Source organism: Perca flavescens, chromosome 13, assembly GCF_004354835.1.
Source record: "Perca flavescens isolate YP-PL-M2 chromosome 13, PFLA_1.0, whole genome shotgun sequence".
NCBI classification, from domain to species: Eukaryota; Metazoa; Chordata; class Actinopteri; order Perciformes; family Percidae; genus Perca; species Perca flavescens.
In genome coordinates this window covers 24,561,853-24,589,698 of record NC_041343.1, presented here as the reverse complement: position 1 = coordinate 24,589,698, position 27,846 = coordinate 24,561,853, and the positions used below count along the sequence as shown (strand labels likewise).

General features: G+C 40.6%; 2 protein-coding genes across 8 annotated transcripts; one reads left to right on the top strand and one right to left on the bottom strand.

Moving 5' to 3' along the window:
• Positions 1 to 2,802: 2,802 nt before the first annotated feature.
• Positions 2,803 to 15,637, top strand: LOC114567373 (dual specificity protein kinase CLK4). Of its 7 annotated transcripts, none has more exons than XM_028596465.1 (9): positions 2,803 to 2,988; positions 7,071 to 7,182; positions 7,617 to 7,703; positions 12,363 to 12,457; positions 12,707 to 12,836; positions 14,112 to 14,194; positions 14,282 to 14,361; positions 14,997 to 15,087; positions 15,163 to 15,637. In XM_028596465.1, exons 2-9 carry the CDS (start codon positions 7,146 to 7,148, stop codon positions 15,310 to 15,312), a joined length of 753 nt encoding a protein of 250 aa, XP_028452266.1. In that variant the 5' UTR covers positions 2,803 to 2,988; positions 7,071 to 7,145; the 3' UTR covers positions 15,313 to 15,637. The 7 variants fall into 7 exon arrangements, with proteins under 7 accessions (XP_028452266.1, XP_028452268.1, XP_028452263.1 ...); XM_028596467.1 differs by lacking the exons at positions 2,803 to 2,988; positions 7,071 to 7,182; positions 7,617 to 7,703 and adding exons at positions 9,499 to 9,559; positions 10,272 to 10,385; positions 10,541 to 10,707; XM_028596464.1 differs by lacking the exons at positions 2,803 to 2,988; positions 7,071 to 7,182; positions 7,617 to 7,703 and adding exons at positions 9,937 to 10,071; positions 10,272 to 10,385; positions 10,481 to 10,707.
• A 3,541-nt stretch (positions 15,638 to 19,178) lies between these two features.
• On the bottom strand, positions 19,179 to 21,126 carry gpr119 (G protein-coupled receptor 119). Its single transcript, XM_028596281.1, has 2 exons — positions 20,176 to 21,126; positions 19,179 to 19,912 (listed from the first exon to the last, which is right to left on the bottom strand). The coding sequence occupies exons 1-2, from the start codon at positions 20,750 to 20,752 to the stop codon at positions 19,221 to 19,223; spliced, it is 1,269 nt and encodes a 422-aa protein (XP_028452082.1). The 5' UTR covers positions 20,753 to 21,126; the 3' UTR covers positions 19,179 to 19,220.
• Positions 21,127 to 27,846: the final 6,720 nt, after the last annotated feature.

Genomic DNA, 27,846 nt, shown 5'->3' with positions numbered 1-27,846 from the left:
AGAGGCTGTTTACATAATTGATAAATTTATATAGACCATGACACATACCTGCTTAGCAATGACACAAATAGCAGCACATATTTCTTTGAAAGCTAATCATTTTTAAGTGACTTTGGCTGTTAGCCTTCGTATCTTTAGTGTGACTGGTGCTTTTTAGGTAAATGCTAAATATATAGAAATATCTTAATTAAGACAACATAATAAAAAGGTTACAGTTAGGCTTCCCGTTTTTTGCTTTCCAAGCTGCCTACTTTACTGAAAGTTATTTGCAATTCATTACCTTGCATATTAGAAATGACGTACTGAGAAACAAAATCTGATTGTACCAGTGAGTAAAACTTGACAGTTCAAGTTAACAAGAGTGGATTTACAGTAATAGTCATTCAACGATTGTGCCAAAGCGATTGAGAAAAACTGTAATATGTATGTATATGACTTATCAAAATGTTCAAAATACACAATGTGTTAAATGCACATTGTTGTTCTTCTTCTATGCAGTCAAGTGGTATGGTATTGGACGTTTACTGTTGCAGTCAGTCCCTCATCACCAACAATTTGCTCCACTTCTGGCCACACACACCGCTGATGTCACTGCAGGAACTTTGGCAGCTGATGGAAAACACCGCAAAATATGATGTTGTGAGGATCTGTGAGGCGTCTAACTTCCTGCCTGTCTGCCACACTGTTAGCCATGGTCTTTTAATGTTAATTATAGTTGTGTGGTCAGATTTAGCCCTGTTGCAGGTTGTAAAACTAAATATGTTTTATTGTGAAAACATGACCTTTAACTGGAAACCCACTGCATTTTAAAGGGAAGTTACAGGCTAGTCCTTGCGTCCTTTGGATGCTCACCGACTTCGGCACAGTGAAGCTAGTTATAACTATTCTTTTCTGACCCAAGGTCAGCAAGATCAAACAAAAAAGAATGTCATTAAGGCTATGTTTAAACAGTTGTGTTTATCAAATCAGATCTTTAAGACAGACTTTCCACACTGTTATTTGCAAGGGATCAGATCGGATTTGTTGGTCCCGACTCCAATAACCTGCATGGGTTGCTGTGGTAATAGTCAGCAGTAACTACGTAGCTACGCTGGCGGCGCAGCTTTCCAACACAGAAAAATGAGAAATGCAGGTCCGTCTTTTGTCAAGTCGCAGTGCAGAAATCACACCAGACAAACTCAGCAACTGTGGTCGCTAGCCTGTTGGATTCCGGGTCATGTCTAGATAGTAACCAAAGGTTTATAAAAATCTTGTGAGGTGGTTGAGGTTAGGCATAAGTCCTCGAATGGTTAAGGTTAGGCTAGGTCGTCATGCTGCAAGTCTTGCTAGAGTTTTAGCAAATCTGTTGTTACCATCCAGACACACCATGGATCCTGCTCAGCAATTCCATCAGAATGGATTAGTGTCTTGTCGTTGTGTGTCGCATTGTGAGTGGCTCAAGACACTCTGAAATCCGATTTAAGCGACCAGAGTGGCCCAACTGTAGAAATCCATTTGGAATTACATTTCAAACCACCTCCAAATGTGGTTTGGACTTGATTTGCAAAAATCTTTGGTTTGGTGTCCAGACTTTCTAAAAAGCAATCTGGATACAATCTGGATATTCCAAAAAACGGATTTGGGATGGTAGTCTGAACAAGGCCTAAACCCTTAATGAAGAGTATGATTTTTCTCAATACAGCGCTAGATGTAAACATTAATGGCGTCCTCCTCAGCTGAGCTGTATCAGGTGAGCTAGCAGTATCTGTCAGGCGTTATTATGGAACCCACGCAAGTTCTAGGAATGGCCCGCCCTTCAATAGCATCCACACACTACTATTGGCCAGGTGTCCATGCTTACACAAGGTAACGTAACCCGATTTGTTTAGGTTCTATCCCCTGACCAATCGGCTATCCTAACCTTAACCACTCGAGGTCAATGCCTAACCCCAACCAATCAAGCTGCTTCGTAGGGCAGGCCTTTCCTAGAAGTTACGTGGGTTAGCCGAGAAGGACTAGCCCCTCTGCCATGAGTACACTTCCTTCTGCACTGTGATACAGTTGATGGATGTAGTTTGTCGGCGCTTTGAGCACCACAAGCCATCTAGTTCCATTATATTCGAGAGGAGGCAGACATCTCTACAGCTCCAACACTGGGCAACTCACACCAAAACCATCTAGATACTGTAAATACATACAGATACATAAATACGCTAGCACTACAGGTAGGAGGAAAAATATGTATTTTTGATTTGGGGTTGAACTGTCCCTAAATGAAGTTGTTATAGAATAAATGTAGGGTTTAGTCTAAACTTTTCATAACCAAATAAAGACAAGTTCTACCACATTGAATCTCAAGAGTAAAAACAACATTGCTCCAACCGATTTTAATGACACTGAAACAAAACAACATACAACAGTGTAGGACCAACGGTTTAATACCTGGGTCTGTGAACTGTGATGACTCTGTGTTCACATGTGTTTTTTGGCTTGGAGTGTACAGGTGTTAACTTTTCTTCACTGACACTGTTTTTGTAATAACCTTGCACCCACGTGATGTACGTTTAACTTCCCTTAAAATCTATGTTCCTCCATCACACAATCTCCTGCATCATTTTGCATCAACAGTGCCAAATCAGACACAGTACACTATGTTTTCTCCTGCGGTATGAAAGATGAGCCCCTGCTGGATCAGGCCAGGGGTCGAGGCTGTAGCAGCTCCCCGTGTCCCTTTTCACTCCAGCTGGCTGAGGATTTTACAACCTAGAAGTGCGCAGGAATGTTCACGTCTTGGTTTTCTGTGGGACATAATGTTTTATTGCACGGACGCCATTTCTCTCTCTCCTTGTTTGGCAGCTATGCAGCGTGGCAACAAGTGTTTGCAGATTGGTACGGAGAAGATGAAAAAGAGGAGGGAAAGTTTCTTAAACAGACCAACTGGAGACCAAACAGCAGCGAGCCAGAGAGGAGGAGAAGAGGAGGACATCACAGCTTCAATTGCTAAGACAGGTAAGCAAAAAAAACACTTTCACTAAACACAGCAATGCAAATCCAGAGCAGGAACCTGACATTGCATCAACAGGGGGTTGCCCTAAAGTTGGCAGTAATTGATTTTCGTGCCAATATTCAAAACTTTCAGCTATAAACAAGTATATTATAGTTGCTTTTGCTCGGATTGTAATAAGACCAAATCAGTTTCTGTGTTTCAGTATCACTGGCATGCTCCATTAATTAGTGCAGCTCTTATGTGTGGTTAGGCATAGTGCTAATTGTTCGAGCTATGTGGACTGTTGTTAGATTTCATCTAAGTGTATTTTAAGACATATCAGATTAACTGTTTATAATCCCCTTCAATTAAAGGTATCAGTCACCTATCTCAACCATCTGGATTGAATTAAATCACATCCCATTCAAAGTAGCACCAAAGCTTTAAGAATCAGAAGGGCACGAGGAGAGTGATTTCAGACTGTCAGTTGTCCTACACTTGGGTCCAGAGCAAAAAAAACTGTCCTTAGTATAATTGTAGGCTTTAGTTATTTGTTAAAACCAGATTTCATGTTTTTGTGGTGGGAAACAATCCAAAAAGACAGTAACACAGACAACAACAATTATGAAAGAAAAAGAGTGTGGCAGAGAGTTCTAGCAGCACACTTTACATACTGCAGATCAAGAAAGCCATGTCTTAAAACATCTTGATGCATAGACATGGAATGAAAAGGTAAAATAAAATGGAGCTAAAAGGAAAAGTTACAACACTGTGAAACATCAGGAGAGAAATCAATCATGAATCAACCAGTAAGAGACACACCTAAATCGGAGAGGTACAATGTGATGTTCTGTATTATGGAACCTTTTGGATAAAAGCAATCCAAGCCGTTTAAAATTTGGCAGCTATGTTGCAGAACTGTGTTATGATTGCAAAAACAAAATGTTCAGAATAGATAAAAGTGCAGATTTAATGGCTCCGGCTCCATTGCAATGGCAGAATTTATAGTCATCAGCATAGAAAGAAATTGTAAAAATGATATGATACAAACGTCATCAACACACTTGCTCGCTGTGAATTCTCTGGACAATGACCTGCTCTATTACGCATGGGTTCACTTGGACATTACACAGACTTTGTACTCGGGAGCTTGCAGGTCTGTTTAATGCCTTGTTCAACTGATTCAAAAATTTGCGTTCTCACATACAGCTGCTCCGGGTAAAGTCTGGATAAATTCAGGTTCCAGTGTGTGAAAGGGGGCTTAAGAGTCTCTAAAGAGGTGCTAGAGGCTCTGTAAGCGGTGCTTACTCAGAAACCTAGAAGGCTTAAAACTTGTTTCCACGTTAGGTTAGTGTGCTAACATTTACTAATTAGCACTAAGTATAGCTGAGGCTGAGGAATGTCATCAGTTTTGCAGTTATTTGGTCATAAATGAAAGTGTTGGACAATTTGAAACTATACAAATTATAATTCTGACCTGATGATGGAGCTAGTTAAAAAGTTAAGGGATCACCAAAGTTATTACAATTCAAATAATACTTTCCGACACATATCACTCAAAACCAAATGTGAATCATATGGTGGTGCTGGAGAAAAAAGTCAGGGGATCCCTAGAAGTAATCTGGATAAATAATTTGGGAACCATGGATAACTGTACAAAACCAATGTATCTTGTTGAGATATTTGACTGGATAAGTGAACAGTTTGACCTGCTGGTAATAATGATGATAAGGCTCTTCCCTCTTTTCCACTCTATTAAACCGAAACATTACAGGCAAGTGTTGATTCCTGAAGAATACCACACAGACTATTTGCAGAGAAGGCTGAGATGTGCCAGGCAGTCCAGAATTTAAAGCATTTCTGTGAACTAGTTCTAGACACATCAAGTTTATTAGTGGCTTAGTGGCTCCCTTGTTTTGCAAGCTGTATGCACTTCTCCACTCCGGTCAGTGGTTGTTGAGTAGTGAGTGTTAGAGGATCTTAAGTGAGTGACAACGGTTCTGCATGTTGTCAGCAGGAGTGAGTCATCCTCAGCGCAGATTTACAGTCGATCAGAGACAGCTGAGCCGTGTCGCATGGTTTAACACTCCTTCACATCGTCGGCTATAAAAAGCAAAGCCCCTCTGCATTATAGGCCATTCAACCAAAAGATCTAAATATTTCAATAACAGCACAGTAAAAAAACAGGTTATATATTTTAAAAGCATTAAAAAATGACAAAATATTTATTTCAATGTATTCATTTGAAAGGAAAATTCTTGCTAATTCCTTACTTTCACCTTCTTGGAAAATAAATAAATAGGAATTTGCAAATCTGGCATTTTCTGCAGGTTGTAGGTGGCATTGACATTTAACATCTGTTGCAAAGGTAAAAAACAAATTAAAAAAATATAAAATAAAGATAGATATACTGCAGGAGTGGAAGAGGTGATGAAAAGATGAATAAGTAATAATGTGGAGGGAGAGATAAACCCCCGCTGTGAATGGCATGTATGCTATTTGTGGAAGAGGTGACAGGGAGGGGCAGAGAGAGAGGTTTTCATGGCATGATGATTTACTAGAAGCAAACTGTAAGCTTGTAGACATGTCTATCTCCAGTTGAAAACCCGATTTACTTGAATTAAAAGACAGAGTTCATAAGAAATGTCTGACCATATGCTGTATTTTTCTTCAGACTAAAACCAACACTGATTTGATTCTATTACAAGCATTGCCTGTGTATCCAAAGCTTGACATGGCTCATACATCTGTGCCAGTGTCCATTGTTGTCCTAAAACTATGAAAAACACATCCGTGAGCCATGACTGTTGCATTGAGTGACATGTTCCTTCATGGCCATGGTCACACTAGTTTATTTTGAGCATACAGTACATACAGTACGCTGCCCTGCTGCTCGAGCACTATATGCTGAAAATATACAGTCCACTATGCAGTATTCACTCCTGTGTGAGTAATGTTTACTAAAAACTACAGTGCCCAGCTGAATTAAAAAATTGCCTAGCCCTTTTAAAAATGAAACTCCATATTGAGAACTGTTCTTAAAATTGTGAGTCTTCAGAAGTTGCATATTTTAATGATAGCTAACTTGAAATCAAATCACATGAATGTCATGGCATCGTTGCTTTCGTTCATGTATTTCTATGTCCTGTTGATATAATACTCTAAACATTATATTCTTGTTTCTATTCTATTTAATTTTGCCATATCCGATGACTGCTCTAAAAACCTAGTTTCCCCACAGGGACTATTATAGTTTCATGTTATCTCCTCGCCCCTCTGGAACTTGACATGCTGGCAGGGGGGTCGTAACTAAGCCTTTTCCTAAAGGCCAGGGAAAGATAGCGATAGAACCAGAGGATAGAGAAACCAATAGGTTTGTAGGTTGGAGGATGTAGCACTATGTATGGCTTTGGAAACGGGGGTTGAAGGAGACTGAGAAATCTTTGTCCCTGTAGCTCAAGGGCAATGGAGGAGGGAGGGTTTGAGTACCAGGCAGAGGACAGAGGAAGAGCAGAGTTCCTGCACCTTTCTCTGCAGCCAAATGAGACATTTAAATTGAATTGATTTTGTTTCAATTTATACGTTTCCACCTTTACAAAGTGTGGCAGAACAGCCGAGACCAGAAAAATACCAGAGGAAGACACTGAAGAGTTAGTGAACTTTAGGATCCATTCAGGTGCAGCAACAGATCTCGTAAGTTATAATGCTCCCTCTAAATATTTGTAGAAGCACTTTGCTTGTAAGCGTATGGAACAGCATGACGTTTATCGGGTTTTGATATTCAAGGAATGCATTTTTTTGTCTTCTTAACTAAGGTTGGCAATAAATGTCATTGAGTCTGTTGATCCAATTTAATCAAGTATCTTGATCATTATTTGATGGATTTCTGTGCCATTTTGGTGCGCAGAGAATAAATCCCAATGCCACTGAGATATAGAAAAAAAACTACCGTTAACATGCTGAGGGTATTGTCATTACAACCACTAGTTGTAAGAATCTATACAATAGCAATGTTGTCTGTCCATGTTTTACGCATCCTGCAACTTTGGTACTTACTTACTGTAAGCATTGTCTGCCTGTGTGTTTCTTCTTCTTATATGTTCAGTACTCACCAGATCTCCAGAGGCTGGAGCAGAGGGAGCACATTGGGGTTACAGAGCAAGGTGTGTAGAGCAGTACTATGGGCAAGAAGGACAACGTATACGGATCTCAGAGCGGTAACCCTATTTTCTTTCTTATTTTTTGGGTCATTTAACTTATATTTATTATTTTTTATTTTCTAGTGCAGCTCACACTGAGTCAGTAGGCTATGTAGGAGCGTCTTACTCAAGCACACTTCAACAAGTAGTATGTGTATGAGAAGAAAACAGTAAAACATTGTAAATAGTCCACTGTTTCTCTGCATTAACTGCTCATACCTGCTCATTATTATTCAACTTAGGGTGACAGTTAAAAGGAGTTTTGGAAATCCTGCACGTTCAGTTATACGCAAGAAAATGAGAAAATTGAACATAAGCTCTGCTGTTTACCTCTTTGTTAGCAACAGCTTGTTTGATTTTTACAAACAATCTCAACAAATAAGTATACAGTAATATCTAATATCTATCAAATGTACTCACGCAGCAGTATAAGTCTTTCTTTGTGCTGGTAGATGGTGATGACCCCAAAACAGACATTCATGCTGACAGAAAGACTGGAAGATTCAACCAGAGGACACCCGGCAGCTCCTTAGAAACTGGTAACTCGGTACGACTCTCTTCCTGCTGTTTATCCTCCTCTCATTTTGATCTTTTGTCACAGTTTGAATGGAAATATTTCCCAGATCATTGGTAAATGAATGTTGTTTGGACTTCAGGTAGACACATCAGCTATACAACTAGAGTAGCCAAAAATATGGGACAAAATCTTTTAATCTTTTTTATTTTGTTCAACTGTTTGCTAGATATTGTGAGAGCTTTCTATAGAGGGACAAATTCATTACCATAAAATCTGAGCCAGACTGTACTATTTCTTATATGATTTCATCTGTGAATTATTTTTGCAGGGTTCTTGACACTTGATATGGTTTTATCTGAGGTTTTAGTTTGTTTTATTTGGATCTCCATTAGCTTCAGCATGAGCTAAAAGCTGTTCTTCCTGGGGTCCTACAATCTGTCAGAAGTGAACTTTCCCTGCTCTCCTTGCTCTTCTTGGTGTGATTTAAGTTCAAACTGTCACCCATTGGAAACTAACGTGTTTCAAATTGTCACCCTGGCTTTCTCTTGCACTGTCTTGTCCATATGTCTTGTCGACCTGTGTGTCACCATGCACACCCCATCACTTCATCTTGTTTGTGGCATGTGTCAACACTAAACTCAGCCTGAAGACAACTCGCTCCCGCTTGAATGTGCTTTTCCTGGTGACATGGCTGTCACTGCTGATGATGATGGAGTGAAGAAGAGTCACGTAGGAAAGAGCTGCGAGGACAACGAAGAGGGATACCTGGACTATCACATCGGCCTTGTGATGAAAGAAAGATGTACTCGACACCAGCCTTTGTCTTGTCCTTGTCATAGCTTTGATCTTTTTAGAGACATTTTCATATTTAAAGGAGCAGTGTGTAGGATTTAGTGGCATCTAGCGGCAAGGTTGCAACTAACATAATAATAGTATTAATAATAATAATAATAATAATAATAATAATAATAATTCATTACATTTTATATAGCGCTTTATCATAGACTCAATGTGCTTCAGGGGTGGGGGGGGACTACTCTCTACCACCACCAATGTGTAGCACCCATCTGGGTGATGCATGGCAGCCTTACGACATCAGACGCTAACCACACATTAGCTTGGTAGAAAGGGAGGAGAACATGTTTTTAGTGGTGGGGGAAATGGAGCACCCAGAGAAAACACACACGGGGAGAACATGCAAACTCCACACAGAAAGGCCCGCTACCTTCTTGCTCTGAGGCCACAGTGCTAACATTGGACCACTGTGCTGCCTTACATAATGCCACTTACATCACCCCTCCCTTTCCAAGCGTGTAGTAGAACCTACAGTGGCTTCAAGTAAAAACGCAAAAAGCCCTCTCTAGAGCCAGTGTTTGGTTTGGCCTTTCTGGGCCACTGTAGAAATATGGCAGCGTAACACGGCAGGCTCTGTGGAAGGGTGGTGTGTAAATGATAACCCTAGACCTCAGCCATCTAACCATAGCATGATAGTGCCTTTCAGGTGATTATACACTTGTGAAATTTATTATTCCATTGTGGCCAATAGATCCCCCTAAATCCTACAATCTACTGCTCCTTCAAGATATATATATATATATATATATATATATATATATATATATATATATATATATATATATATATATATATATATATATTATTTATCTTTTTTATATATATTTTTTGCCTCCTTCACATAATCCTTTTGTGATGGGTGAAATATTCTCTAATTCTTTTGCATTTACATTTGCCTTTTAAGACATTGCTGTTGACACTGTTAAACCAATGAAATGTCTGTCTGTCCTTCCCAGATGAGGTGGTATCCACACTGGGAGTAGGAGCCTTTGGAAAGGTTGTGGAGTGTATTGATAGAGACAAGTAAGCCTGCATGCTGATTGAACCATGACCAGGCACTTAAGGATGGCAATACTGCTTGTGATAAGTTTCCCAGACTTTTTTTTTGGTTTCCATCCACCATGAAACAATGTGCACACTTTTTTGTGCATAATCCTACGAATGTCCAGCAGCACAAGTGATCAGTACACCTGCACGAGCCTCTGCAGTGCATAACCTCTTTAGGCAACAAAACTACTTGGCTAGGTTTAGGAAAAGATGGTGGTTTGGATTCAGATATGTACGTTTGTTACTTAACTTAAAAAAAATGGAGTGGTTAAGTATGCAAGTTACGTAACGAGACTAACTTGAAAAAGGTCAACGTTGACTTTGGATTTCACAAGGTATGCAATAGCGTTTTTTTGACTGATCCATCCACCCCTACCTCTTCCCTATGCGGACTTGCTCTTTATACTGCGTCGCCTGACTTCGTCAGAGGCAGCCCTGCATGTCCGTACTGCACGATTACATGGGTTATATACAAATTAAATAGAAAGGTATAAGTATGAACAGTGAATAAGAACAGCCTGCATGACAACATCCTGATTTATTAGCCAACAAGCCTGAAACCAGAAACAGTTTAATCATCATGTAAACTGCAGAAGAATTCATTTTTGTGGCATAAGTGCAGTTACTTTTCAGTACTTGCAGTATCTTTTTCTGCATGTCTTTGTACACCTGTTTGGATGTTCAACAGAAAGGACCACGTGGCTGTGAAGATTGTGAGGAACATTGAGTGTTTCCGTGATGTAGCGAGGTCTGAGATCGCGGTGCTGGAGGAGATCAACATCCTGGATGATGACAACAGATTGTGAGTGTAGCTGCAGCAGTCCCTCAGAGTAAATCCTGGGGGGTGAATTTCTCCTCTAAAGCCATTCGATTTTATCTATCATGTCCTTGTATTAGCTACGGGCTAACACAACTGCTGCGCCTCGTGTTTATGGATCATTGACTCTCTCCTGCCAGTGCCTGTGTGAGGATGCTGGACTGGTTTGAGCATGACGGTCACATCTGCATCGTGTTTGAGCTGCTCGGCCTCAGCACCTTTGAATTTCTCCGACAGAACAAGTTCCTGCCGTTCAACGTGGAGCAGATCAGACATATGGCATTCCAGATCTTCAGAGCCGTCTGCTGTGAGTCAAGTGTGTGGGTTAGCCTCTTTCTACCAGCCATGTGTGACCTCTGACCCGTGATCTTGTCATTATTGATAACTTTTCATGGTGGAGAACTAAGGAAAAAATATATATAAATACAAAAATATCACAAAGAAGATTTTATGTTTGGCTGAGGTGGAAAAGTTTGTTTCCCTTTACTTCAGAGTGACATTGGATAGACAGGAAAGGTGAGAGAGAGATGGGGGGATGACAAAAAGCAAAGGACCTCAGGTCGGATTCAAACCTGGGCCACTGCAAAGGCCTCAGCCAACGTGGGGCGCATGCTCTTACCGGGTGAGCTAGAGGTCACTCCTCTGAGGTGGAAAAGTTAGTGCAGAAGTGCAGGACTTTCCTGCCAGGAAAAGCTCTTTGTATTTTGCAGTATACCGGAGTTTTGATGACGTTCCTGCACTGGTGCACCAGAAGTGATGCATTCTACATAAACCAGCCAGAGCTAAATGGAATCTGGAGTGGATGCTGCAGTTAAAAAAAGAAACTCGGGGTTCAGAGGAAGGATTACAATCAAAACGAGAAACGATCAACGGTGAGGACAAACACGGATCACAATCGGTGTAGCTTTTCCTTGTTGGGAGAGAACTGACAGAAGAGAAGGGACCAAGGGCAGATATAATGACCTTATCTGAAGACTCCATCCCTCTGCCTTTTCTTTCCCTCTGCCCTTATTTGCACGCAAGGACTTGAAGAGATCGCTCCCGGGGGCGGTGGAGATGCAGCGAGCTCACCTGCAGTCATACGTCATTGTGTCGATAGTATTTGTGTAATTACTCTCACTGCCAGAGGGGGGAAATAACAGTTCCACACAGCATGTTTAATATATTGGTTAAAACATAAATATCTTATTTCCATTGTAATGGAAGTTTCCTGTTGCAGCAGGGGAAGAGTTTTCAAAGTTTAGTAAAGTGAAACAAATAAGACAGTTGAAACTAAACCAAGTTTAGGTTTTTGTATTTTATTAAAAATATATATATTTGCAAATATAGGAGCAACATGATTTCACAAAAGGCACAGCGGCCCAGTGTGGAGTCAGTTTCTCAAATGAGTGAACAGAACACTAGGCTTATATGCATCTTCAGAGTGACAGCACACACACACTTGGCTAATTATGACGCTACAATTTTGACAGGCAATCTGATACACATGAAGACAATCAGGAAAAACACAAGAGACATCTCGGAGCCATTTCACCTCCTCCTCCCTGTACGACTTTCACCCCCCCAGTTACATCTTAACTGACATGGGAAAACTAGAGATAGTTTTAGGGTGACCTTGTAGCCCCTATCTGTTCAGACAAACAGTGCTCACATTATGTTCCAGACTGGATATCTCACAAAGATAGAATCAAAATCTACATGTGGGAAATGAGATAAACTCTTTCAGCATTTGTGAGAGAATTAAAGTACAAATAAAACATAAAAATATAAGGAATTATGCTTAAATGTAATTTTTCCCATTACACCATCATATTTTCCACATTATGAGGTTTGACAGGCGCTCTTTTAATTATGTAATCTCATTGCGCCCTCTTCTTCTGCAATGGTTTAATGGCACCCAACTGGAGAATTAGTGCCACCAACTGTTTAGCTCAATGCTCAATGTTTTTGTGTGTTTCACAGTCCTGCATCGTAACAAGCTGACCCACACAGACCTGAAGCCAGAGAACATCCTGTTTGTCTGCTCTGACTACGACCTGGAGTACAACGATGTGATGGTAAAAGTTCGTAAAAACAAATAAAACATGTCATGCTCTCATTTCAAGGTTTGTCAAGTAGTGAAGGATGTTTACCTGTGTGTGTGTGTGTGTGTGTGTGTGTGTGTGTGTGTGTGTGTGTGTGTGTGTGTGTGTGTGTGTGTGTGTGTGTGTGTGTGTGTGTGTGTGTGTGTGTGTGTGTGTGTGTGTGTGTGTGTGTGTGTGTGTGTGTGTGTGTGTGTGTGTGTGTGTGTGTGTGTGTTTTTACAGGAGTGTGAGGAGAGGAAACTGAGGAGTTTCGATGTGAAAGTGGTGGATTTTGGCACTGCAAAATTTGACCACGAAGACCATGAATCCGAGGTATCAACACGCCATTACCGAGCTCCAGAGGTCATACTGGGTATACACGCACACACACACACACACACACAAACTATATTTGCTTGTCAAATGATTAGGGGTGTGACGAGACGCTTACTCCACGAGACGAGACACATCACGAGATTGGGTTCACGAGAACGAGACGAGACGAGATTTTAAATTTTTTTTTTTAAGAAATCCTCAATGATGAAATATATGAATGGAAAATAGTTTTTTTATTCAACTGAAAAATCACAAAATGCAAAACAATTTAGGTGCATTTTGAAATCAACTATTAATGATGAATGTTATTTAACTTTTTTTTTTACTATTTTAATGAATCATATGTAGTAAAGGACATGCAAACACTGCAAAATGTTTTGTATAAAATCTACCAACTGGCTTCTGCCTTGTGAAATCTAACTCCTTTCCACAAATCGAACATAAAAAAATAAACAGTATAAATAAAATAAATGTGTAAACAACAGAAAATGTTTAAATGCAAACAGTAAGTGTATCAATAACCAAAGTACTGCTCTCTCAAAACTACAAGTGCAAACAGAAACAATTTTTTTCTATAAGATAAACTACACAGAACAGCCTAAGATATGGTCATGTTATTTTTCAAGAATATAAGCATGTCGACTATTTCTGGCAGCAGTTGAGACCTTTGGGCAGTAACTATGTCTCCTGCAGTAGAAAAAACACACTCACTTGGAACTGAGGTAGCAGGGATGGAAAGGTATGCTTTGGCAAGTGGAGACAGCAAAGGATATTTAGGAGTTGCCGAAATCCGACATTTTCCACCACAGAAAATGGTCTCATATCAGCTGCAATGAAAACGCCTATGTCCCTCGTTATTGCCGTGGCTCTTGCACTTACCGGTGCCAGAGATGCAAAGGCTTTTAGAGTTGTTCGGCCTTTTAATGTTTTCGTCGCGGGTGCTGTAGTTGGTAGAGAGCTGTGGTGGTGCTGTAAGTGTTTTTGCATAGTGCTCGTGTTAGCTTGTGGTATCGGCATTTTTTCTTACAATGTTTACATATTGTGTTCGTCTTGTCTGTCACTCTTTCGCCGTTTATTATTTCCGCAGGAAAACCCAAATGTTTGCACACAAATGATTTAAAAGTGGCAGGGGGATCTTCAATAGTAATTTCACGCTCCATCACGCTGACATCACATCGCCTCACGAGACAACTTTTCACCTCGACGAGAAGTCTCGTCACGTTTTAATCTCGCGAGATTTCGTAAAACGAGATCTCGTCACACCCTTACAAATGATCTATGTTTTTAGTTTAAACTTTGTGTTTGTGCACAGATCTGGGCTGGAACCAGTCTTGTGACGTTTGGAGTTTGGGCTGCGTCCTAATGGAGTTTTACCTGGGACGTACACTCTTCCAGGTACACGCACGCACACACACACACACACACACACACACACAGAAATAATTCTAGGTTTTTTTTTTCCCTGCCTGTCTGTTGTTTCAGACCCATGACAGTAAAGAACATCTGGCCATGATGGAGAAAATCCTGGGACCGATTCCCCCCCACCTGCTGAAACAGACCAGGTATCAGACACATATATAAGGGCGAGCAGACTAGCCCAACTATCCATTTCTCTAAAAAGATCCTCCCTGGCTCCCAAAGTTCTCCCAGGCCGGTTAGGAAGTGATCTGGGTCAGCCTTACAGTTGTGGAGGCATCTAGGAGGCATCCTTATTTGGTACCTTTGGCACTTCTGCCCTCACATTAACTGTACCCTGGAATTGCACTTCCTCCCTACCTCTAACACTGAGATGAGAAGCCTAAATGCAACCCATAAGCCAAGCTATTCAAATATAGCACAGTTGTCTGTGTTTCTAGCCACTTCTGTCGTGCAAAATCTTTACTCATCAGTCCAAAAACATGTAACGTTGTTGTCTGCCGAAAAGTTTAAAAGATGCTACAATCACATACAAATTATTTACATAGTGTTTGTTTAGACAGATTTAGAGGATTGTGTGCGTGCAGGGAAACAACAAAACAAAACATTTCTTTCTCAGACTGAAAGCACCACAGGTTATCTGTTAATGCCTTTTTCTTAATATGCTCTCCACGGCTGCAAGTGTGACTTGAAATTGAGTGCCAGTGGGGAGGATGTAAGTCTATCTTACTTGCAACTAACTACCGAATGACCCCATGTGTATGTGCTGTATTGTGTGAAGAAAGCTGCATTACGTGCACAACGGGCGTCTGAACTGGGACGAGCCGAGCTCCTCTGACGAATACATCTGGAAACACTGTATACCTCTCAAGGTACATAGATCAGCCAATCAGCTGCAGCCGTGAGGTAGCAGCAGAAACTCAGAGTAACTGTCTGTTTCTCTGCAGTCCATGCACAAGAAGAGCGAGGAGGAGAGTCAGCTGTTTGACCTGATCGGCTGCATGTTGGAGTACGACGTCTATAGACGGATCACCCTGGAGGAGGCACTATGGCACCCGTTCTTCAGCCCACTGAGGATGCAGAAGCCGCACAGCTAGCACACGCATAAACACACACACACACACACACACACACAAACACACTCAACATATGCCTCAAGCTGTTAAGCAATCCAGTTACTAGACTGTTTGGGTTTGTAGTTCTGAGTTGATGAGTTGAAGATTTTCAGTTTCATTTACAGTCATAATAGTTCTACAGAGCATTCCTGTCTACTTGAGATCAATTTGAAAACATGCCATTGTGATCCGTTTGCATGTCACTGTAAAGAAAGTCAAGTGTAATGCAGAGTATTTTTATTGTGTTTTCCTTTATTGATTTTTAGTCATTTTTGTCAGCAGTTTGTTAATAAATATTTTACATTTTGGTGTGTCTTAATTCTGCTATATACAATTAATTTCTACTATGTTTTTGCTTGTGCTCATACCTCATCAGAGGTGGGCAGAATATCCCAACCCTTACTTAAATTAAAGTATGAGTATGAAGTATGTTGATTTCGGTAACACTTTACAATGAGGTACACAAAAAAATGGGTAGTTAATGATTAGTTACTGTTTTTGTAAGGGTAACGAATGATTACTTACTGTTTTTCAGAAGGGTAGTTCTGAAAAACAGTAACTCCCCTTCTGAAAAACAGTAACTAATCATTTGTCACTCTTTTCAAAAAACAGTAACTACCCTTCTGAAAAACAGTAACTAATCATTTGTTACTCTTTCAAAAACAGTGACTAATCATTAACTACCCATTTTTTTGTGTACCTTATTGTAAAATGTTACCTTGATTTCTTGAGTACTAACAGCAATAAAGCAGGATGCTAAAAGATTAGCATATGCTGTCAGGCCTATGGGTCTAAAGTGTCAGGGCCCCCCTGGCCTTCACCAGCAGAATGTCACAAGAGACACACACCGACCATGAAGAGATTTAAAATGACCACAAAGCGACACAAAATGACTACAAAGTCTTGTGTGGGAGTGTTTATGCATTATTCCAAGGTGGGACGACTGTGATATGTTCAAACTGCAGGCTCTTTTTAGATGTATGCACAAATAATGCAGCATGATCCTGCAGGGCACTGCTAAAACCCTTTCTGTATAACAACGTGATGTAAAGAAAAAGAACAATTGGCAAATAAGCTCTATTTCCAGCTCAGGGTTTATGTAGAAGATGCAGTCTGTCAGTCTTAAGTAAATGTTAGCAATATAACCTAGAACTCCCTGACATCATCTGGTGAAAGTGCTCTGTTGATACAGGCTGCTGACATGTAAAGTGGACAATATTTATCAAGATTTAAGCAGCCGAGGAAGTTTCCATGACTGAATAGTTACCCAGCTATGAAATATTACGTGCGCAATAATAACCGCTTGGATGAACTGAAGGTTTGCCTGCTGTCTGAGAACCATCAATTTAAAGCTACTAAATCACATGCATGTTATAAAGCAGTATAAAACAAAGCAGGTCCATGGGCCAAGGCATACAATTTCTGCATAATGCCATAGCGAGTCTGGCTCATTACCTTTGCTGCCTGTTATTTGATCTGTTATGAATCAATCTACACAAAAGAGGGACCAAAATCCAAATGCCAAAAGATGGAACTCAAAAAGTGTTTATTTTCTGGTGGTAAACGTGGACATTATATAACTTCATGAATTAAGGTGGCCCACATGCATGGGTGGATTACGAGACAATGGGCCCCTGGGTACATGCAAATGTAATTTTGACATTCATTCAATGTTTCCCTTTTATCAAAGAGCGCACCCAAACAAGTTCCTAGCAACTGTCAATTCCGCAATTTAATCTACTATCTAGATCTAGATCTATCTTGAATTCCTGCTGTGGTATATTTTAGGAAGGCAGCGACCAGACAAAAACCCAAGTGCAGGCAAAGAGTACACCAATCAGAGAATAGAACCTGTCCAAATCATCATGAAAGTATCCCAAACTTTGGAAAGAGCCAGAACTTCACACTCCATGGAGAACGGAACACTAATGACACTGTCACTGGAGAAAAATGAATTTGACTTAAATTTCTCCTACTAGTTGGTAGTAATTCTTAAGTAAATTCTTAAGGTTCTGTGCTTGGCCCTTTGCTATTCAGTCTGTATATGCTTCCTCTTGGTAAGTTTATTGGTAGTTTTGAAGATATATCTTACTTATATTTATCTTTTAGCCCTGATAGGCTAGACAAACTGTCCTTGTTGCACAATTGTTTAGCCTCCATTAACAAATGGATGGCTGACAATTTCTTGCAATTAAATTCTGACAAAACTGAGGTGATGATCTTTGCCCCAGACAACATTAGCCCTAGGATTAGGCAGGCCATTGGGACTCATTCTCTGACTGTAATGCTGTGCAAAATCTGGGTGTCATTTTTGACAAATCTATGTGTTTTAACAGTCATGTGAAGTCTGTGGTTTGTTCCTGTTTTTTTTCCATCTCAGGAACATTGCTAAGATTAGATTTGTGGTTTCTAAAAAAGAGATGGAGATGCTTGTTCATGCTTTTATTTCTTCACGTTTGGATTATTGCAATGTACTGTACACTTGCTTAAACAAATCTTCCTTGGACAAACTGCAAGTCGTACAGAATGCAGGAGCAAGACTTTTATCACCAGCAGGAGGTCGCATATTACTCCTGTGCTTAAGGCTCTTCATTGGCTACTGATTGGTTTTAGAGTGCATTTTAAAATTTTCACCATTACCTATAGAGCCTTACATGGCCAAACTCCCTCGTATATCCAGGAACTACTGCACGCACACACTCCTGGTCGCTCTCTGAGGTCTTCAAGCCAAGAACTTTTAACTGTTCCCAGAACACGTTTTAAAACGAGGTGATCGTGCTTTTTCTGTGGTGGCCCCAGGGCTCTGGAACTCTCTCCTTTTAGCCTTGAGAGCTTTGGATTCTGTGGAAACCTTTAGAAAACTCATCTTTTTAGACAAGCATTTAATTAGCCATATAGCTTTGTACTTTATGTGTTGTTGTTTCGTTTTGTTTTTGTTTCACTGTAAAGCACTTTGTGACCCCTCTTGTCTGTGAAAGGTGCTATGTAAATAAAGTTTACATACTTACTTAAGCAAAAGTAAATTTTATATTCAACTTAAGTTTTTTTTTTACTTTGAACTAATTTTTCAGCCCACTTTCTTGTGGGTTTTTCCCTCTGAAGCACATTGTCCTCTACAAGTCTCTGCGGGATCTCAGACTTGCAGTAAGTGTGCACTGATTTCACAGTGGGTCAGGCCTGAACCCTTTTGGACTTATCAGGAAACGCATGTCTAAGTCTGGACCGTTGAACTCTTTAGTGCCCCTTACTGCCACTGACCTCTGACCCCTCTGGTTTCACTGGGAACTATGAAACAAATCTTTAAATTATACTGTAGTGCTGTCACTATTACGTGCCTCCTACTTACTGTCACTAAACTATAGCCATAGCCAGTAGCATGGCTAAAAATAAGTCATAATAAACAGAATGTTCCTTGAATGCTGCATATTTGTTGTGTGTTCACTGGCAATATATTCTACATATGCATGAATACAAACACATGGTGATAGATGGTCTGAAAGCAAAAGTAAAAGAAAGGGAGAGAAGGTTTTGTTTTGACTTTAAACTTTATTAGCTGTCAGATCAGGATCACAACGGGCTGAGGCCCATGTAACATTGTGTGCATTTGAGATGGAGACAGGACTTTTCCATGTGAATTATAATAAGTGTTGCAAATTTAATTTGGAAAGTAATACTTAATATTTTTACTTTTGAAAATCATATTGATGATAGCCATGTTTTGTTTCCACTGATTCTCTGGTTTCCCAGTTTCTTTCGCTCAATGGTGTTTTAAGCCCCCAACGTCGACTTCAAGGTAGCGCTGCGACTGTCGACTTCAAGGCACCTAACCCTAACCTTAACCCTAACCCTAAGACGACGTTGGGGGCTTAAAACACCAAACACCGTTTCTTTCACAAGCTGGTCATGGCAGATAGCGGCACAATGTGAGCCTTGTCGTTGCCGATAATAGGTTGCAACAGCAAAGGGTTGAGGGTATTTCCACCAGATGCATCAGCTTGAGTCAGCACAGGTGTTTGCGGGTCACATCTTTCTGTGACACCTGGTGGTCCAGCGGCCAACGACCTGCTTATAAAGCAGGAGAACATGGCCGCTAATTGCAGCCGCACCTCTCTTTGCCAAAAGGCGTACACCAGAGGGTTGATCAGTGAGTTGGACAGTCCCAACAGCCACAAATAATTCTCTAACATGGCAGTGAGTTCGCAGCGTTCACACAGAAGGTGCACTATGCATGCGACAAAGAAGGGACACCAGAGGACCAAGAAGCAGCCCACGAGCACCCCCACCGTCCTAAGGGCCTTGACGTGGCTCCAGTGATGGCTCCTCAGATGCTGATGCTGCTGATGATGCCCGCAATGTTGATGACAATGGTGGTCAGCCGTCCTGGAACCAGCTTGCCTAACTTGACATATCTGCTTCTGGTGGCTGCAGGCGATCTTCAGGATGTCCAGGTAGATGTAAAGGAATACAGAGAGCATCGGGAAGAAGCATGCGCTGAATAACACGATCATGCCCACCTGGTGAATGACGGAGAAAAAGGCACAGAAGCCGCCATATTCTTCCGCCTGCAGCTGCCGCACCATGACTGAGGAACAGAGGGCATGGGTTATTTGCTATACACAACTTCGATCAAGACAAAAAGCAATGTAACCCATCGATATGCTGCCAGTAAATCCTGTCTGATAAACCTTCAAACTCATGGATGTAGGCTATGTCTCAAACTTGATATCCCAGCAGAACTTTTTGCAACATGGCATGCAACAACAACACAGTGCCTTCTGAACACCAGCTCCTTTTACCATAACACACCATACATTTATTAAGCAGTTGTATATTTTAAGATCTCACCTGGCAAGAATCCCATAGTGAGGGAGCTGATCCACAAAGCCAGCAGGGACCCCACTGCTGTTGCCTTCCCAGAAAGCTGGGAGTACCGCAGGGGCATCTTGATGGCTGCGTAGCGGTCAAGTGAGATCAGGAACATGGACATAATAGATGCTGTGCAGGGTGATGTCACGAAGGCCATCCGCATCAAACACCGGGTCTTGCCCTGAGCAGGAGGCGTGGCGTTTGTGGGCGCATCGTCAGTGACCTGGTTGTGCTGGTTCGGAGAGTTGTTGCCGTCGCTGTTAAAGTCGAAGTTTTCTGTGGCCAGGCCAGTGATGGCCACACCCACCAGGGCATCGGCCAGTGCCAAGTTGAGGACAAAGCACCAGCTCTGGCTTCTCTTCCTGAGGAGTAGCTTAAGTAGAGCGGCTGCCACCAGCAGGTTGGTGGAGGTGATGAGGCAAGAGGCGATGCTCAGGGTCACACCCATCAGCCAAGGCTTCACATCACTTTGGGTTGTCGGCTCGTTGGTGTCCATGCTGTTAGGAGCCATGCTAACAGTGGTCTCTGTGCTCACAAGTCCACTCATATATGACATGTTGATAACAAAAACACACAGCTTTTAAGGTGAAATCCACAAAGCTGACATTGCTGCGATTAGAGACTGTGTTTTATCCTTTATAGTCATTCATCACAAAATGTGGCACTTGCACCATTAGAAACTGTTAGAAGAAATAGAGATGTGCACAAATGCTCCAACACAAACTAGGTTAAGACTGGGTTTAAATATCATTAAAAAAAACTTCAAGAACTCCAACATCTGACGGCACTTCACCACTGATCTTATCAGCCAATATCGTCCTTTTACGTTAATCCAATGTCATGTAATGTTTCCCCGGTTACTTATGTCAACGTTTAAGGAAGACAGTCTCGCTAAAACATCCATTCGATCTCACCAGTTTCATCTGTGTCCTAAAGATCCCTTCAACAAATGCAGAAGGACAGAAACACTGACAGCATTATCAGCAGTTATCGCTTGTCCCTCCCCTTCCCACACACACACACACGCGCACACACACACACACACACATGCACACACGCGCACACACACACACAGTCTATAGACACACTCACACACAGCACATACATAACCTTCTGCTGCTCATCCGTTGCTTCTGTTGCTGCTCTCTGGGATTGACCCTTGTCCCAGCCGCCTGCCTGCTGGCTCTCTGTCTATTTTTTATCATCAATTTAAAATATGTAAGCTTATCATTTGTATCAGAATTTTTTTTTTTAAACTGAGGCTCGGAAAGTGTTCCAAACCTTAGTAGGCTACATACAGAACAAGTTTAAGATTACACATTTATAAGGGCATGGGGAGAAAAGACCAACCGTGTGGCCACTTTTCATGTCAACACCACACAAAGCAGGTTAATGATCTAGAAACCCTATCATTTCTATTCAAATGTTAAATATAAATATAGATTATTACACCACCATACAATCATATGTTAAAGAAAGACACATCACATGACTTTGTCATTTACCTCTAAATCACAGCATGCTGGAGGAACAATGAATTCCACTGATGAAACATAAATCACAGATAACATTCAAATATAAGTGAAAACATTGGCTCCTTAGCAATGGATCCTATTCTGAGTCTAACTCTGATGCTGATTCGGTTTATTATAATAGAGCGTAACAGCATCTTATCCATGTGCCATGTGAATTCAAGCAAACTGTGTACTTTAATGTAGATGAGGGTCCTGTTACCACGCTGCATGCAATGTATTGTTCATTAGTAGTGACAGTGTTAAAAAATAAACAAAAAAAAAGGTATTGCTTTGTGTCATATTGAGACTAATTTACTAAAATCCATTTAGTAATATATAACAACAGCAGCTAAACTGTGTTTATGTGCTGTACAGAGCTGAATGAGCTTGGTTAAACTCTAACCCTGCTGGCTGCTGTCCTACTCTGGCCCCAGAGTTCCCAGGAGACACATCTGGCATGATGGGACCATTTTCCACTAAGATTCACATACAAATAGATCTGGCTAATGATGCTTTCTCGCTGCACCCACTCCAAACATCACCTGGCATCACATCAGCTTCTCAAAGTAGCAGCTATAGTCTGTGAGAAAAATACTAAAAGAAAGAACGGGAAAAAATCCCTATCTAAACTAAATCTGGTTAATGTTTAGCCTTGATAGTGTCCCAATAACCTTTTCATAACCTTTTTTATAGTCAGTTAACTACCTACTTTTTTAAAAAGGCGTTTGGTTGACCTGTCTGCACTTTATTTATAATTTTATTTTACTTTTAATGTGTTACTTTATGATTTTAATGGTGAACTGTGTTTTAATATATATCATATTGTATGTTTTATGTAAAGCACTTTGTGATTTTTGTCTGTGAAAAGCGCTATATAGGTACATTTTACTTACACTCACTAATGTTGGCACACTAAATATGGTGAACATTATCATTGTAACCATGTTTACATCGCTGATGTTAGCATTTACCTCATTGATTACAAATTTGCATATATTTAGGCTAATATTTAATTAAATAATACCTCTTTTGCATATTTAACATTTCAGAAAACTTGAAGTAGAAAAAAATGTAAGTAATCAATTTGGGGAAGTTTCATAGTGTTGTTATAAGTTTGACCCTATTTACCTGTGTCTACCCTTAAACATAATTGGATCGTGATATAATGTGAGGGTTCACCCAGCATCCCGTTAGGTAACACAACCCTATCCTCAAACCACAACACAACAATCCCAGCAAGCCCAGAGCAGCGGAGCACAGTTTCACCAGGTTCAATATGAGTCCACAGAAACCTGAGAGGAAAGATCCTCTTTTTAATACCTTTCACACCCCCCTCCCTCCCAACACACCAAAATAGCTCCAACAGACACACAATGTTATTCACCCCTGCTAGACCTTTCAGGACCTTTCAAAACAAAGTGTGGGTCAGCAGTAATTGTGCCCAGTGCCCAGCAGCACCCAGGGAGCCAAAATCCTGTTTATACCTCTGCCAACGCCGTCCTCCAACTGCTGTGACGAATTCTTGTGCCTCCACCTGGGCCTGGGATCTGTTTCTAAGAAGCCTCAGAGTGTTTTTAACCAACGTGAGGAGTTTTTCCAGATCAGTCTGTCAGGAAAGAGTTCATCTCAACAGGACTGTTAAGGTGATGATGTTATGCGAGTGATGTTTTAGGGTGATGTGTGGCGTTCAACAGGAGCAGGGATTTAGCTGCTGCTTCCCATTGTGGTTACACATCAATGTGGCCTGCAGCAGAGTTTGAGTTGTATCAGAGGCCTTGGGCTTGCGTCTGTTTAGTGACAATCAACTCAACTTTAAAGATCAAGTCCATTACATTACATTATTTTATTTTTTATACAATTTGGTTACTTCCCAGTAGTGTTCCTTACGGATTCAAATCCAAATATTCATATTTTGTTTAAGTACGAAGTTTTAGCGTCAAAAGCTGTTTTCCTAAGCCCTTCTTAAAACCTTTTCCTAAATGACCTGACATACAGTAGGTTTCTGGATGATGACGTTGCTACATATATCCTTATCTTATATAGTCAGTGTATTTGATTGATACAATATTTTTCACCGCTTTATTTGCTGTCAGACAGTCCTTCCCAACGGGGAACTGAAGCCGTTATATCGCTCTCTTCAAAGCCACCAGACTCCTTTGACAAAAATGTTATCTTGCTGGTCTACTGCTGCCTCGATCAGCTAGTTTGTTTGTGTTATTGTGTGACCTTTGGATCTGAACCAATGTGTCTCCTATAGCAGTGATGTTACATTGCTTTGCTTCTGTGCCATTATGTCCAAACTTAGCTAACTTGGACTCATTACATTATTCATAACCTCATTGATTAGCTTACTGAGGTAACCTGCTTTTCTGCTTTTTTGCTAAGGCTGAGTAGTTGTTTGGAATTCGCCTGTAAATAAAATTGCTTTCTAGCCAATTAAAAACATAAATCATAAAACATCAATAGACAGGTGGACAAAATTTCACTTTATTGTTGTGTTTGGAAAAAGGAAGGAAAAAGAAACTCCCAGGATTTTTTTTCCTCAGTCCACCTAATTTGAATCTGGCCTGAAGACTGCTTTGCTGTACCAAAATCTTTTAACCAGTAGATTGAACAAATAATGCAAACTCATAGTCTGTCAAGAAGAAAAGTTTCAAAATAAATATATGCATCATGTATTGGTACTTCAGAAATTTTAAAATACTGGGCATAGGCCAAGATCTTCGAATAAAATGTTTGTTTCTGCTTTGTGTCAGTGTACTAGCCACAGTCACCAATGTACAAGAAAGCAACAACAACAAAATAAGTGATTGCATTTGTGTTTCTATCAGACGGAAGATGTCCTTAAAGAGACGGCTGCTATCCATGTTGTTGTGCTGTGTTTATTGCGTGGCCTCGCTCTTCTGCCTCCACCCAAACCGCAACAACTGCTTCTCTATGGGAGCTCGGTGAGTGACAACTGTTTAAAAACTGTTTTGGTAGAGAAAATTACAGTTTTTGTGTATTTATTTTTTAATCTTATTTTTATTTTATTTTTTTCACATGCTGTATTACAAGTTGTACTTGAACATATCTGAAAGACTACAGCAAATGGACAGTTGACCATTTATTTAGAGGGTATGATTTTCATATTTTTTTAATTCTAGACCAATTTAGTCCAGGTTACTTTGCATGTGCAGTTAGTTAGCAAACTCATGTTAGAGGAGCAAAAAAAGTTGTCAATTTTCAAGTTAAGTTAAGAGTTAGGGTAAGTTAAGAGTCGAACAAAAAAGTTCTTTGACGTAAAGTATATTTGTATATGTGCTCTTTCCCTGTGGTTTGGGCATGCTAGTTTTTTTGTTTTTTTAAAACAGTTAAAGATGCTGACTCACTCATATGGCATTTCAGCACAGCTGCTCTTTTGGCCCTTTCTTCAGTATTTTTCCTTTTCTTCCTTTTCTTTCTTAATTTTTCTCTTTCTCCACTTCTCAGTTCAGTTCTCACTCTTCTTAATTCCCCCTAGGAATCTGGTGTCAGTCGTTCAGCAGCTTTACCAGCGTGTCATTCGACTGCTGCACACCACTCTGTGATCCACAGAGCTGCCTGTGTTTCAACCAATAACTCCAGACCTGTCCTGCCACTGCGGCCACTGTGGCTGTTTTCAAGCATGTCCACCAGTAGTGCATCACCAACTTAAAATAATAAGAAGAAACAGAGAAAGATGGACATGGACTTTCAGTTTTCTCTGATTTGGGATCCAAGTGCCCTGTTGTTTTCGCTACTGCAATTCCCTAACTACATTTTAGATGAAGTTAAAAAGTTAATTTTTTTTACTGACATAGATTAACATTGTGGATATCTGCTGTGTGAGATGCGAGTGATGTGAAAAGGACAGTAGTCTTTTAAATGCATTTTGAGGGTTCACTGTGAGCTTGGCTGCTGTTCTGTACACTGCAACAGCAGAAGAATGAAGGTTAACGAAACAGGCTTGTAACCAGGTGTTTGCTGGTTGAAATTCGTGGACACGCTGGCAATATCTTCTTCCCTTCATTAACAATCACAGAGCTGTCCCTGAGCAAGGCACAAAACGTTTTCAGTGGAGCTGCATTGTAGCCGGCAGTTGCACCTGTGGTGTGAGTGTAGCTTCAAACACACACATTAGAGGTCTTCACAGGTTTAAAATTTGGGAAATCCTGCCCAAAAGTCAACATGTATGAATTAATTTTCATGGAAAGGTCTTAAAGGAGACTGGGTCCACAAGGGACTTGAAAATAATCAGATCCAATCCAAAATGCAGTCGACCCAAACAGACAAAGGGAAGAGAGAGAACACACTAGCACTGGCAGCAGTAGCATGCCCCACCGATTAAAGAGCAGCCATAATAGAAAAGAGTAGCAATACATGTTAGTTTCCACTGAAACACTATGTGATCAGAACTGATAGTGAGTATTCTCAAGACCTGAGTCTTGCACCAATACCACCAGGCACTAGTCTGACCAGTTAGAGAACCAAGATGATCAGTGAAGACTTTAATATATCACATCAACACTTAAATTGTGCTTTGCAAGTGCACAGTTATACATAGTTTATAATGTGTCCTTACTTCCCGGTGTAAGAGCTCTACAGGGGAAATACAGCAAGAGACGCGTTGCCTTGTTTTTGCTGTAATGCCCTTTATAACTATATGTAGGGTATGTGTTAGACTTAAAAGGCATTTTGGACTGCCAAACAGTTTTCTATACAGACTTTATTGCTGTGTAGCTGCCTGTCCCCATTAAATGACAAACTAGGTCAAGGCATATGAGCTGATTGATGGCCTTACTGGCCTTACTGGATGAAGACCTGCCTGCAGCTCTTATTTGAGGTTTAGGCAACTAAAACCACTTCAAAGCCCCTTTCACGCATGCACTGCATCCAATGCTTGCACTGCATGCACTGCTACCCTGAAATTGACCAGAGGATCTGTATGTGAGAACGCAAATGTCCGAATCAGTTGGGCCGGACATTAAACGGACTTTACCCTGCCAGCTCCCTAGTACAAAGTCTGTGTCATTATCCATATTCTACCCAGCGAGCAAGTGAGGGGTGTTGATGACGTTTCTACCATGCAGTTTGTGCAAAACCAAAAGAAAGCAAACGTCCAGAAATGAAGAAGGATCATTTACAGGAAGACGGCAACGAACTGGAGAGACATCTCTTGCCGGCACTACCCCTCACCTAAACCCGAGTATTTCTAGTAGATGAGAATGTGTCTGACAGTGACCATCTTCTGTTGTGTGATATGAAAAAGGGCAATATCATTATTTAATAAATATAGAAAGATGCACTCCATTGTTCACTCCAATAAAACAAAATACATTTTCTTTAAAAGCCTATGTGTAATCTCTCCATTGTTTAACCATGTATTTCCACTAATGCAGGCAATATGCCAAAAATCTTCTGAATGACCTAGGTCTGTGGTTGTAAAGTTTCATAAGGCTTTTTTTTTTAAATGGTCTTACTACAATGAACTGGCTACTATGGGAACTAAATCATAAAACCCACAAGTCTTAGCCTTCCAGTCATAAATATATGCAATGCCAAGACTGTTTAGGGACCCCAGTATGCAGAAATATTCAAATATACCTTAAAATAACTCAAATACATTTTAGAAAAGGTGAAAATAACACATTTGTACGGCATGATAAAAAGGGCATGCTCTTAGCCCCAGACTCTCTGAGATTAACATAAAGTGCTACACTTACACAGATATGAGGTGAGAGGTCAAGGGACCTTTTTTCAAAATGGCCATACCAGTTTTTACCCTGCCAAAATGTAGCCTAACTTTGGAACTTAGTTCCCAACAAGCTAGCATGGCATGGTTGGTACCATGTGGATGTGTGGATGGCAATAGATCCCATATTGTAAAAAGTTAGATTTACGTGTCCTTTTTGATGAAAGCATGTTGAGGTGCTATATGAATACTGTGAAAGTATCAAAACGCTCAATCCACGGAGAAATGCACGCAGCCTGAAGTCAGAAACTGTGCTTTTAAGAGCCGTCAAGACTTCCGTACAGAACAGTTGTGATGTCACAACTATACAATATACTGTATAGGTAGAAAGTGCCACTAGAGTGCCCTTACAGTCATTCCCCGGCTGCAAAAGATAGTGCAGAG